Here is a 13,008-nt window from a genome sequence, read left to right as displayed (position 1 = left end):
TTAAGAATAAATCTACATGTCAAATGACTTGTATGGAGCTTTCTTCTACTTTTTATGCATTTGGTCAAGGCTGAGTCATCTTCATTTGGCAATTTACGTGAGACTGAAAAATAAAACTCCCCCCACTTTTATCACAGCCATCAGTACAGAAGGCATTATGTCAATGAAAATGTAAAGTTCAAGTGATGAAATGAGTGAGCAGAAAAAAGCATGATTTTGCCACTTCAATTTTCCATTATAATACAAGAAGTGGAATCATTTTATTATTTCATGAAAAAAAAAAAAAGTTGAAAACTTAAGCAGTATAAAATCAGGAAATAGCAAAACACATTCTGACAAAATACCCAGATACATCTTACATGCATGCTGAAAGCTGATAAACATGTACTGAGACTCAGGGACTCCTGACCCCCAGTTTTTGCACACTCATCCCACCTTACAGCAGATACTTCAAGCGTAAAATCACTTTTGGAAAATTAATCTGGAGTGAGCTATGTGGCCAAAAACAGATTCTTCATCTGAGATGTTTATAGTTATCCCCTTTGACAGTCCATGGAAAGACAACAGCAATTAGAAGAAACCGAACCATATAATCCAAATACCAATTTCTGAAACAAGCCAAGCAAATGGTAATTAAAAGTGCCTATTCCTTTTGATAAACTATAAGTGGACCTAGGAAGCCCAGTGTGGAAGATGATGTCAATGTTCCAGATGCCTCAAGTTAGGGGAATTAATCTCACTCCTGTGCCTTACATAGGTGTTTCAACTGAGAAAACATCATTAGCTACCAAATGTTTCTTTCAGACTACTTGCCTAGCTATGCTTTGCAAGTCTGGTACAACAAGGAGCTGAACTGCAAAGGCAGCCCAGAGCAACTGATCATTCTCATGTATATCCCAAAGACACTGCTCATGTCTGCAAGACTCTGATTTTATGTCACCTTCTGGATTTCAAGTGTGTTAACTTAAGATAAAATGCTGAGTTTGCAAGTAGACACATCATCAACTCTCTGCCTGTGTTATTCTGAGACACTTCAGATTTCAGGAGAGAAAGAAATCACTACCCAGAATAACATCACTTTTTTTTTTCCACAGGACTAAATATTGTTTGAAGCCACTCAAATTCACAGACTGCTGAGAGGAGAACTTTGTAGTCCTACTTAAATAACTAAGAAATTATTATGCAGCTTTTTGCCTCCAGAAGTAACATGGGTAAAACCCTTGTGAATCTAGACAAAACTTAACAAGAACTGAATGGGGAAAAAAAAAGAAGAAAGAGGGGGGAAAAAAAGCGAGTCTGGGATAAAAAAGAAATATCAAATCTCCAGCAACACTCTTTCATCTTTTACAATGCAAATATAGAAAAAGGCATTTCTAGCACCTCAGTAGGGTTCCCTAAGTCAACAGATGAGGTTTATTTTTATTAAGACTACTTTAGAAACCTTTTGCACGTCAATATAGTCTTCTGCCTCAACATACTTACCAGCAACACCATCAGAGAAATATACTTACCACTGGCTGTAGTGGGGTTCCTGGAAACATGAACTGCATTTGCTGTGCAAGCATAGCTGCTGCAGTTTTTTGTTGGATTAAGTTGTTCCTGCCATTGATTTCCAGTTGAGTTTTTAAATGCGTTGGTGGGTGAAGGTACTTGCAGTTCTCCCTTGTACAACGACCCTGGAAAAAGAAGTCACACTAATTGGTCTATTGCTTTTGATGATAGCTTATCGCCTTGGGGCAAAATATTACACCATAAACTAAGCAAGAACTAATGAAATGCAGGGTGTTTCCTGGGAATGGTGTAGCGGGCTGGGAGGAGCTGACAGCCTTGAGTTCTGCCTCAGCCCACTACATCTGACTGACTGTTAGAGCTGTTAGCCATGATCCAAGGAGAAAGGCTTTGAAAACAGTTGAAGGCACTTTCATTGTTAAGTACAAATTGCTGTGATACAATTAACAGTCTATTATCCAGGCTGCCTGAATTGCCTCTCTTGGATCTTGGCTACTGTATCACGTTATCATTAATATACCATGCTTTTCTAAATTACATCACAAATAACAACTTTAAATATTCCTTAAGAAAAATACAGCTTTTAAGCACGTTACATATAGAAAAACCAACCATGTGACAACTTTCTGCTTGTGCTCTCCTGGACGTTCATGCTGAATTATAGTTCCCTGCCTTCTTGCCTCCTGTTTTTATTACATCAAGTACAACTTTGAACTATTTCCAGCTAAGTATAAAGGAACAGAAGTTGGCACTTCTGGAGCAAGGGACTGTAGATAGTTAGTACTGACCACAGACGTACAGCAGGCAGCCACCTTTGAGATGGCTTGTGTTGGGGAAGATGGACATGGAGCACACCTCTACTGACCACATGCCAAAATGTAGGCAGAGCAGTGTAAGAAATGATACATTCTCCCCAGAAAAGGAAACAGAAAAGGAAACAATGGGGTGCATCAGGGAGGCAGGACATGCTAAGATCAGAGGCTCCTTGATGGCACAGCTCATAAACAGTCACAAAGTTTTAAGAGCTGTGAGCAGACGACCCAAAGCGTTAGTCAAACTGGATCTGACACACTCAACTTGTTGAAGACAAGTTTCCAAATGGAGATCTTTTCTTTTTTTTTTTTTAAAGTGCTCCTTAAAACTTCTGTTCTCTGCTATGAATGTTTTAGAATTCTTAGCCAAAAGGAATATCCTCCTATGGCCACAGGAACATTTAGATCCCTGCAAGAGAACATTACACAGTACACACGTACTCTGACACTGCGTATGCACACATACTTTCCTACCAAACCACCAATATGCTTTGGATGTCCCAGAACATCAGTATTAGGAGTTCAAGAAAGCTACGACTGCAGAATGCAGACAGCCAAGCCTCAGTGCCAAGGAACATCTCTTGGCACTGTTTTAATATGCTGATGTAGGTGAGGCCATTTTCAGCATGGTGTGCTCTTTCTTCTTACTTCTGCAGGTCACTAATTGTTGCTTTCAATCAAGCACACAAAAGGAAAGTTACTTTGTCCGCAGGCTGAAGCAGAAATGGAACAGTCACAGTTTGCCTTAGACACAGAAAAAGGTGCTTCCATTCATGGAGAAATAAGGCCATCGCCTTTCTCATGTTAAACAGGAGCATGTTTAACTCGGGCAATGAGCATCTGCTTTTTTGTTGGCTGATGAGGATTTCCTGATTAAGGCATTTTTAAAGGAGACCTATTTAATTTTAATCTAATTTGTATGTAAATGGTTCATAGACAAATCTGAAAATGAAAACAGCAAAACAAAATCAAGTAACTCTATCTGATGGAAATACCTACCTATGCAAATGAAAGTGATCCTCAATTAAGGAGCATAAGTAACTCTCAACTAGAGTGGCTTTTGAAGTACCTCGGTTCTGAAAAGAGCCTAAAGCCAGCCCTCTGCTATTGCTTCCAAAAGCACATAGCTAGCTTATGCTGGCACTTCCAGTTCAGCAAAGCAGCCCACAGTGCACAAAGGACTGGTTATTTCAGAAAACTTTCCAAAATAATCCAAACACATAAAAATGTGCTCTATTCTCTGAAGTTATCCATGTTTGTGCCTCATTTACTAGTTAGTGTTGTTTTGTTGGTTTTCTTTGAGCTCCTGGTTAGCAATGAACTTACTATAAAAGAGTTATGTGGTCCTGTCAGGCTGCTATAGAAAGCACTGTAAACAGATCGAGCCTTGTTAAAGTGAAATGACCCAAAATAAACCACAACTGAATGAGCACTGAAAATAGTGTGCAGATGAATCCAGTCCTAGCAACCCAAACCAAATGAATTCTGAGACCACCTTTCATTTGTTGGACTTTCAGTGGTTGGGGAAAAATGCTTACAAGCATTTTCATTTTTTTGCTGAGAAATGGTCCGTGTCCCTATGAGCTGCTGATGGCAATAGCAGAATTGGGCTGATTCCCAACAACTGATCAATTAAAGAATAAAAATTCAAACTTGTGGCATCAATCAGATGTGACCCTGGGTTTTTTATTTACTGAAAAGGCAAAACCAAAGTCCAACGGAAATGATAGTAACACATCAACCAAACAGCAGAGAATGCTAAATTATTCAATGTGTTGGGTCTACAATAAAGGCCCGTTTGGATTCTTGAAGAAAAAACACTACAGTAGCAGGCTACCTCAAAACAAATACAGAGACAAAATTGATTGCTTTGGCTTTGGGATGCATTGGTATTAAGCCTCTGGAGCAAGGCTTGATTCACCACGGCTCTTAAAATCACAGTAGCAAAGGTGCTGCTCTAGACTTGGTGGTGCACAGCAGCACAACCTCTGTTCAAATAACAGGGAAGGCAGCAGGGAAAATAATTGCTTAACACAACTTCTAATTTACTCCCACCTATGAGTCAGAGTCCTGACACAGGGTGCAGACAGACTGGCTTGAAACTTAGTCCCCAGAAACTCCTTCCACCAATGAAATGAAGGTTATCAAAACGCACATCACAACCTGTTCACTTTCCACGTGATTTCTTTACCAAAACTCACTCTCAATGAGCTGTCTCCTTATCTGTAATTGAGAGTAAATTGAGAGTAATGATGAATGGAGACCAGATGAAGTTCCCAGCACTCGCCCTGGAAGCCTGGCACCTGCCTGTGACCTCCCGTTTCTCTTACTTTGTTCTCTACAGCTGGCCTAGCCTAAAGCATTGGGCCATATTTCAGGCAGATAATGGAAAATTTTAGCTGAAACACTGCTTTTTCTACTGCTGATTATCCAGACTGGGGACATGCTGTGGCTTGCACCTGGGGCGTGCCACAGGTTTCATTCCAGCAGGAGGTGGGAGGCAGAAGGAATGTGTGCAATGAGCTGGGAACTCAAATGATGCCCAGTACCCAGGTGCTGCACCAAGGAGCCCTGTTTCCATGTGGGCAGTGCTCTTGTGAACTGCTGACTAGCCTGGCATCAAAACCACGTCCCTCTATGAACTATGTCACACCACTGAATTATGGTATAGATGAATAGATTTCCCTACTAAGAGCAGTAGGTAGGTTGCCTAAAACCAGTGGCACAAGACAGTTCAAAGACTGGCATGTTGAGCTGCTGGAGTGGGTCTATAGGAGATCCATGAAGACGATCAGTGGGCTGGAGCACCTCCCCTACGAGGACAGGCTGAGAGAACTGGGGCTCTTCAGCCTGCAGGAGAAGGCTCAAAGGAGATCTTATAGCAGCCTTCCAGTACCTGAAGGGGGCTACAGGAAATCTGGGGAGGGACTTTTTAAAATGACGTGTAGAACAGGACAAAGGGAAATGGTTTTAAACTGGAAGAGGGTAGATTTAGACTAGGTATTGGGAAGAAATAATTTACTGTGAGGGTGGTGAGACACTGGAACAGGTTGCCCAGAAAGGCTGTGAATGCACCCTCTCTGGAAGCATTCAAGGCCAGGCTGGATGGGGCTTTGAGCAACCTGGTCTAGAGGGAGGTGTCCCTGCCATCATCCATGCATAATAATGAGTTAGTTTTTACTTATTAAAATTGCCCTTAATTTTCATAAAAATAAGATGTCTGAATTTTTTTATCAAACAAACAAACAGCAACAGTAAAATAATGTTTCTTTTATCTTTTTAAGCTGAGGATCAACTAATTCATCAACAAGAATTTCACTCATCTGCCAAAGGCTGGTTTTAAAGCAGGAGTCAGCAGTACATATTCTCAGTATGCTTACTGTAAAGGTCCAGTGCTAATTGGACCACCTAGTCCAACCCCTCTGCAACAAACAGGGACACCTACAGTTAGATTGGGTTGCTCAGAGCCCCATCCAGCCTAACCTTGAATGTCTCCAGGGACAGGGCATCCACCACCTTTCCAAGCAATCTGTTCACATCTGGACACAGTACTCCAGGCGAGGCCTCACCAGCATGGACTAGAGGGGCAGGATCACCTCCTTTGCTCTGTTGACCACACTTCTTTTGATGCAGCCCAGGATATGGTTGACTTTCTGGGCTGCGAGAGCACATTGCTGGCTCATGTCCAGCTTGCCATTTCACCAGCACTCCCAAATCCCTTTTGGCAGGGCTGTTCTCCAGTCCTACATCCCCTAGCTTATACTGGTGGGGGTTGCTGCAACCCAAGTGCAAGACCTTGCACTTGGTTTTATTTTAACCTCATGAGATTCACCAGAGTTCACTGCCTGAATGATTTTGCATACAAATGCAAAGTCAGTGAAGGCAATCTATTGTCAATACTAGTGGGAACTAACAAGCGAGCCTCCCTTACCTCACACCACGATGTAATGCCCGAGTGAGACATCACGTTACATCCAGAAAATAGGTCATCTGATGAAGAGCAGGAAGAAAGAAGCTTGCTTCTTTGCTAAAGTCTGTCCTTCATTCCTATCCCCATTCCCTGAGGTACGCCCAGCTCCCAGATTCCTCCTGTACCCCATATCCCTCCTTCTCTCTTTCTTCTTCCCAGAGCACTCTCCCACCTCTCCTAACTATAGACCAGCAAACAAGTCACATAATAAATATAACTTGCTTGAGCTGTGCGTGTCCTCAACAGCCAGCCAAAATGTGCATGTGGTTGGCAGACCACACTCAGGAGTGGCTCAGTTCAGGCTGCAGCCTTTTCCTTAACTGGGCAGTAATTTGGATCTTTCTCTTCTACTCAGCACTGATTTTTGCATAAATAGTAAGATTTATTTTTTTATTATCAAGTCATATGTCTTTGAGACGTCTACTTTCAGCAAAATTGTCTGAAATTGGCTAGAGTGTTTAAAGCCATTATGTTGCAAGATTGGTACTGATGAAAGTATGGATAGTGTAATTACACAAAATCTTCTACCTTAAGAAAACAAGTTATTACTAAAAGACGCAGACAAAATCATATGATCTCTCAGGATTAAATAAGCAATTTTAAGAAGAAAACAACATTTATGGCTTTTAAGACATGAATAGTTTTAGAAGATATTTGAGTAACTGGTTCTACAAAGGCAAAAAGATTTGCTGGTCTCTGGCCAGACACCCAGACAGCTCAACATTCTGCAGTCAGATAAACACCTGAGAAACCCCACCAAACATCAATGACAAACCTGATTCTACAATTACCTCTGCAACTGTAAGTATATATATATGTTTGTAATTCCGTGTCATAAAGCTTCAGCAAACTTTGCACATGCTTGTAAAGATCAGATCACATTCTAACAAACCATATGTATTTGGAACTGTGGGCATGCTAGTGAGCCAGATATCACCTGCTCCATATTGATATTAGATACCTGAAGATATTACATGCTGTTCAGAGCTTGGCTGAGTAAGAGCTATCAGCGCCTTCTGTCTGGGACAGTGGCAGCACACAGCAAGAATAGCCACAGAGACAGCAATGTCAGCAGTCGTGAAGGTACTGAAGACATAAATACTCCGGAAGAGTTTATATGACCGTTTGATCTTCTTTGGGATTCTTCCTCAGCAGCCCCTTCGCAAATTCTGGTTGGGAATGAGTGTGATCTCTCACAATTAATTTAACAATTTCACCATTGCATACATAAGGAAATTCTCAATTCCAACAAGCTTGGGCTCCGTAGGACTGACAAACAGACACAGTCAGTTGAAGGGCAATTAACTTTGAAACACTTAAGCTTGTGCTCCTCTCCTCTTCGCTCCAAAACATCCAGTTCAAATGTTATTTTTCAGATGCAGAAATACCAAAAAGGAAAAGCACAAGAAAGCAAACAGTGACTGTATGTTCATTGAGCTATGCAGAGAAGGATGATTCCCCTTGTTCTACAGGACTTGCATTTACATATTGCTCCTATTTATTTTTGTACATGAGCGCTGAAATGCCAACAGCTAATTCAACACTCAAAATCAAGGCCAAACACTAGATTTCAATCAGGACTGGCATATAGCATTCCATGTTGGGATTCAATTCTCCTTTACAGGTCTATCTGCTTCCCAAGTTCTCTGATAAAGTAAAAAAGAAGAGACCTCAATAAAGTGCTTCTTTTTTATCTGCTGTGGATACTTAGCATCTCACACCATCTGTAAAACTATACATGACTGCAGAGTTAAGCACATATGCAAGGACTTAAGGGATTTAGTTAAGCCTTGAGAGAGACTAGTCATTGACTTTTAAAAATATATCTGATTTCTTTATTTCTTCCTTAATGCATATGAAGAAGCTTCAAAGGGTTTTTGAATTTTGCATAATTTCATATAAAGAGTATGTTGACTTGCAAACATGCATGCATATGAAAACAGGATTCCTGTAGCCTAACTAGAATTGTATCTCATTTTATTTAAAAAAAAAAAAAAAAAAGAGATTGGTGTAAGATCTTGTATCATGAAAAAGAGAACTGAACTATCTGAGAAAAAGAAAAAAGTAAAAAGAAAAGGGCCAAACAGTATTAGAAATATTAAGCCCTTAATGCAGAGTTCAAAGATCTGAAAATTCACTCCTTGCCAGCACACCTTAGGACAGGAACAAAGAACATCTCATATATTACGCTTGAAATATTTCAGCTGTTGGATCTGTTTTTCTAAAAAAAAAAAAGAAAAAAAACCCTCAAAATTTTGTAGAGAAATTAATTCATTATTTCTAAAGCTACCTCACAAGTCCACCCACCAAAGTTAGTGAGTGTGCATACATATTTATATGCACCTACACATTTCTGTTTTAAGAAAAAGTAGAAGCAAATTCACCTTCCTGCTTTAAAGTAGGAAAGGAAAATGAATGCAAAAAAATTCTCAGGTGACTTGAGATTGATTTGGTTTCCAGCAAGCTAAGAAAACCCATTAGCTACTCTTCAAATTATTTCAACTATTTGCTAGAAACTAGAAACTGGTAGAGTAAAAATGATCATTTTATTCATAATTTCAGAAAACAGGAGCTACCAGTAACATTACTTTATGCCTGTAACTGGTATTAAAAATACAAATAAAAAAAATAAAAAAATTGAAGAAAAATGGAAGTCTTACAAAAAGATGGAATGTCTAAATGATGTGAGAGTCTTAACACTAAAGGCTTAATAGGAGATATTTATTTAAATGGAAAAAGACAAAATGTTCTATTGGAGAGCACATTTGCAATGCACAAAGAGCTCTGAGTCTCTCAAGATGCTCTTTCAACCAAATGTGGAGACGGATCGCTACAGAGAATGGTTTAATAATTTGCCTTGCAATATCAGGGGAAGCGTACTCGATATTAAATTGCTCGGATGTGTATGAAATTGCAAGTCATTTGACAAACATCCTTGAGATTAACAAATAAGACAAAGAAAATTCAAAGAAATAATAGTTTACACTAATACCGATTTATTTTATTTCTATGTTTACCGACTCAAACATTAATTGAGTATAATCAGGAAATAAAGTTTATTTCTTCTCCAACCACATAGCCTCTTTTTTTCTTTTTTTTTTCCCCTTCATTTTCACACTGGCACTCAAAATCTAAACCAGTTATTTTTACCTCAGCTTCATGCTTGGCTACCAGCACTGATGAATATATCACAAACAACTGTGGACAACCCTTGAAATGCATCTTCACTCCAATGCACGTAGGCAATTTCCATGAAATAAAAGACAGCCAACATGGAGCTAAGGGAAAACTCCCATGGAACTAACATAAAGGAAGCAGAGGGAAGGGTAACTCTGTTGAGTTACATTTCCCAAACCTATTACTTCCATTATACTAGCAGTGAGGCTCTCCACTGGATGTGAAGGTGCATTAAGTGGGGCTTTTAGGCATGATGCAGGCTGCGAAGGGACTCAGTAGGGCTGCAGGAACACAGAGCAGTGCCTTAGGTGCTCCAGCACCACTCATTTCATCAAGTCAAAGGGTCTGCAGATTCCTGCATGAATTACAGAAAATACGCCCATGGCCTTTACAGAGGCTTGGTATCTGCTGAGCTGAGAGCACTACACACACTGAACTGATGACTGGGCAGCTCCCAGTGCTCATTACAAAGATCAACTGTTTTTAAGACAGAACAGAACTGTGTAAATCCTGGGTGGGACCACATGGTAACTCAGGGCAACAAGGATGTTTTGCTGGTAAACAACATACTTCACTACTGAGTTTAACTTGATTGGATTGAAAAAAAGCAGATAAAAGCTGAAAATCTCAATAAGAGGAAATTTTTTCCCACTTTTCTCACTGTCTTAAGAGCAGACAAAAATAGCCACTGCAGAAGTAAAGCCAGTAAAGAAAGACAACTTATGTGACTGCAGATCAGCTGACACAAGAAAATGCAACAGCAGCATAGAGAAGAATAGTACAAACCAAGCTGTGACCAAACAAGAGAATGAGCACAGCATGGTGCCGATTCCTGACAGACCTCCTTCCTCACCTCCTTTACAATGCCTGTAAAAACCTTCAAGCAAATGTATGGTTTTAATATGAGCTTGCTCATATGAAGAAGACTGTGTTTAAACTCCGAGTTGTGCTTCGTGTACGTGTGGAAACACCATTTGGCAGCGAAAATGTAGGCAAAAGTAACTGCAGTACTGGCAGCCTGTGCTCTGAGACACCTTATTTTTCTCTCAGTGGCTGTGGAGGAAAGCTAGAATGTCCTCAGTGTTGATACAGCACACCTGCAACATCAGGATAGAAGAGTGAGCCGTCAGTAGTGAGGATAGGGCTTTGCCATCAGGAAGCCTCAACAATGGTTCCCTCAACAGGATGGTTGGAATCTTAACATGCTTCAGAAGAAATAGAAATCAGTTACATAGCACCATAAAGGAGCAGGAGAAGCATCTTGGCAATGTGGAGCTATCTGTGACCAGATAACAACAAAATGGAGGGAGAGTGCTGTAAAATCAAGCACCTTATTGGTGGTCAGCTAGTCACCCGTCTAAAAGAAACCTGAGGAGACACAGTGGTAGCCGCAGTGAATCACAGCTTCGGAAAAGGCACATCAATGTGATTTCATAAGTGCCCTATGTATCAAGGTACTCTGCCACCACAATAAAGAGAAGGATGACAAAATGTCATTGGAGGCAGCCATGGCCTTGGCCACAAAGGTCTCATAACATCCATTTCTCAAACCAGGTAACTCCACTGGGCCCAGCAGAGTAAAGGATGAAGCTGGTGACTGCTGCATGGCCACTGATCATAGAATCAAAGAATCACAGAATTATAGAACGGACTGGATTAGAAGGTGCCTAAAAGATTACCTGTTCAATGCCCCTGCTGTGGGCAGGGCTTCCAATTACTAGATCAGACTGCCCAGGGCCCATCCAACCTGGCCTTGATTGCTTACAGGGATGGGGCCGCCACAGCTTCTCCGAGCAGCCTGTGCCAGTGCTTCACTACCCTCCCAGTTAAAAAATTTCCTTCTAATGTCTAATCTAAATCTCTCCTCTTTTAGTTTAAAATCACATCCCCTTGTCCTGCCCTTGTTAAAAGTCAGTTTCTTTCCTGATTATAAGCTCCCTCCACGTACTGAAAAGTGAAAATCAGGTCTCCCTGGGGCCTTCTCCAGGCTGAGCAAGCCCAGCTTCCCCAACTTTTCCCGTAAGAGAGGTGCTTCAGCCCTCTGATCATCTTTGCAGCCCTCTTGTTGACTCATTCCAACAGTTCCACACATTTCATCATTGCCTCCCTCTCCCTGCTGGCCACCCCTCTTTTGATGCAGCCCAGGATACAGTTGGCCTTCCAAGCTTCAAACATATACTGCTGGCTTACGTCCACCAGAACCCCTAAATTCTTATCAGCAGGGCTGCTCTCAAGTTCTTCTCCCAGTCTGTATATGTATCTGGGATCACCCTGACACAAGTACAACACCTTGCACTTGGCCTTGTTGAATCTCATTAAGTTCATCTGGGCCCACTTTTCAAGCCTGTCCATGCCCCTCAGGATGGCATCCCATCTTTCTACTGTATCAACTGCACCACTAAGTTTGGTGTCATCAGCAAACTTGCTGAGGGGGCACTCAATTCCACAATCCAGGTCAACGATAAAGATGTTGAAAAGTATCAGTACCAGTGCAAGCTCCTGGGGGACACCACTCATCACCAATCTTTACCCGGGCATAGAGCCGTTGAGCACAACCTTTTGGTTGTCACCATCCAATCAATTCCTTATCTACCGAATAGATCATCCTTCAACTCCGTATCTTTCTGATTTAGAGATAAAAATGTGACAAGGAGCATATGGAAGGCCCTGCAGAAGTCCAAATAGGTGACAACAGTTGCCCTTCCTTTGTCCACCGATGCTGTCACTTCATCATGGAAGGCCATCAGACTGGTCAGGCACAGTATGCCCTTAGTGGCTATCTCTGATGACCTTCTTGTCTCTCTCACATATGCCTTACCGTAGCTTCTAAGATCTGTTCTATGATCTTCCCAGACACATATATGAGGCTCAACAGCCTGTAGAGCCCTGGATCTTCCTTTCTCCCTTTCTTAAAAGAGATCTCCTGATGGTGAGTCCCTCTGCTATTCCTTACAATGACCAAGCGTTGTCACCCCATGTCAGCAGTTTCCACAGCTTCCCAAGTGCACATGCACTTGATAGCAGGCTCCACATCCAGCTGGAGTTTGCTAGGCACTATCAAGACACAAACAACACACAAAGCCTCTCTTCTTTTGTGGATTTCACACTTTCTTAGCTGATCACTCTACAAACAAAAGGAAAAAGCAACATCCTAGTTAAATATACAAATAGCCTAGGACGCATTACATAATTGCAGAGGTGAAAATTACACTATCTTTTCCCTCTGCAGAAGGAAGAGTGTTTACCAGCCCTTAATAACAGTGCAGGAACCACAGCTGTGTTATTAATAAATCATAGGCTTTGCTCCCGGGATGTACCAGCAAAGCTGGAACCTGACACAAGTTTCTAGTTCATTGGAAAGCTGCTGAAAACATATTGGAATGTCTTGGTGTTTTAGAAAAGCCATGTTTTTTGTTTGTTTGTTTGTTTTTATTAAAAAGCAAATGTTGAAGAAAAATGATCCTAAAAAATGTGAAGAAAATATACTTGCATTTCTGAAAAAGAATCACAAATAAGATTCCCCATAGTACCATCACCATA

The 13,008-nt window shown here is 41.1% G+C and overlaps 1 protein-coding gene across 14 annotated transcripts in view; it reads right to left on the bottom strand.

Annotated features, from left to right (window-relative positions):
• MBNL2 (muscleblind like splicing regulator 2) overlaps positions 1–13,008 on the bottom strand; it is a 104,466-nt gene that overhangs the window by 27,500 nt on the left and 63,958 nt on the right. For 13 of the 14 annotated variants that reach the window (XM_042868367.1, XM_042868371.1, XM_042868360.1 and 10 more), the window contains one exon: positions 1,512–1,676. In XM_042868367.1, the coding sequence (XP_042724301.1) occupies positions 1,512–1,676 (165 nt within the window). Of the gene's footprint in view, positions 1–1,511; positions 1,677–6,252; positions 6,423–13,008 lie in introns of those variants that run through there. The other variant, XM_042868374.1, reaches the window with a different exon arrangement.

The sequence above is a fragment of the Lagopus leucura genome, unplaced genomic scaffold (genome assembly GCF_019238085.1).
Source record: "Lagopus leucura isolate 7727_CA_CO unplaced genomic scaffold, USGS_WTPT01 Super-Scaffold_100001, whole genome shotgun sequence".
Classification (NCBI taxonomy): Eukaryota; Metazoa; Chordata; class Aves; order Galliformes; family Phasianidae; genus Lagopus; species Lagopus leucura.
The sequence above is the reverse complement of the archived record's forward strand: the minus strand, read 5'-3'. Positions and strand labels throughout refer to the sequence as shown.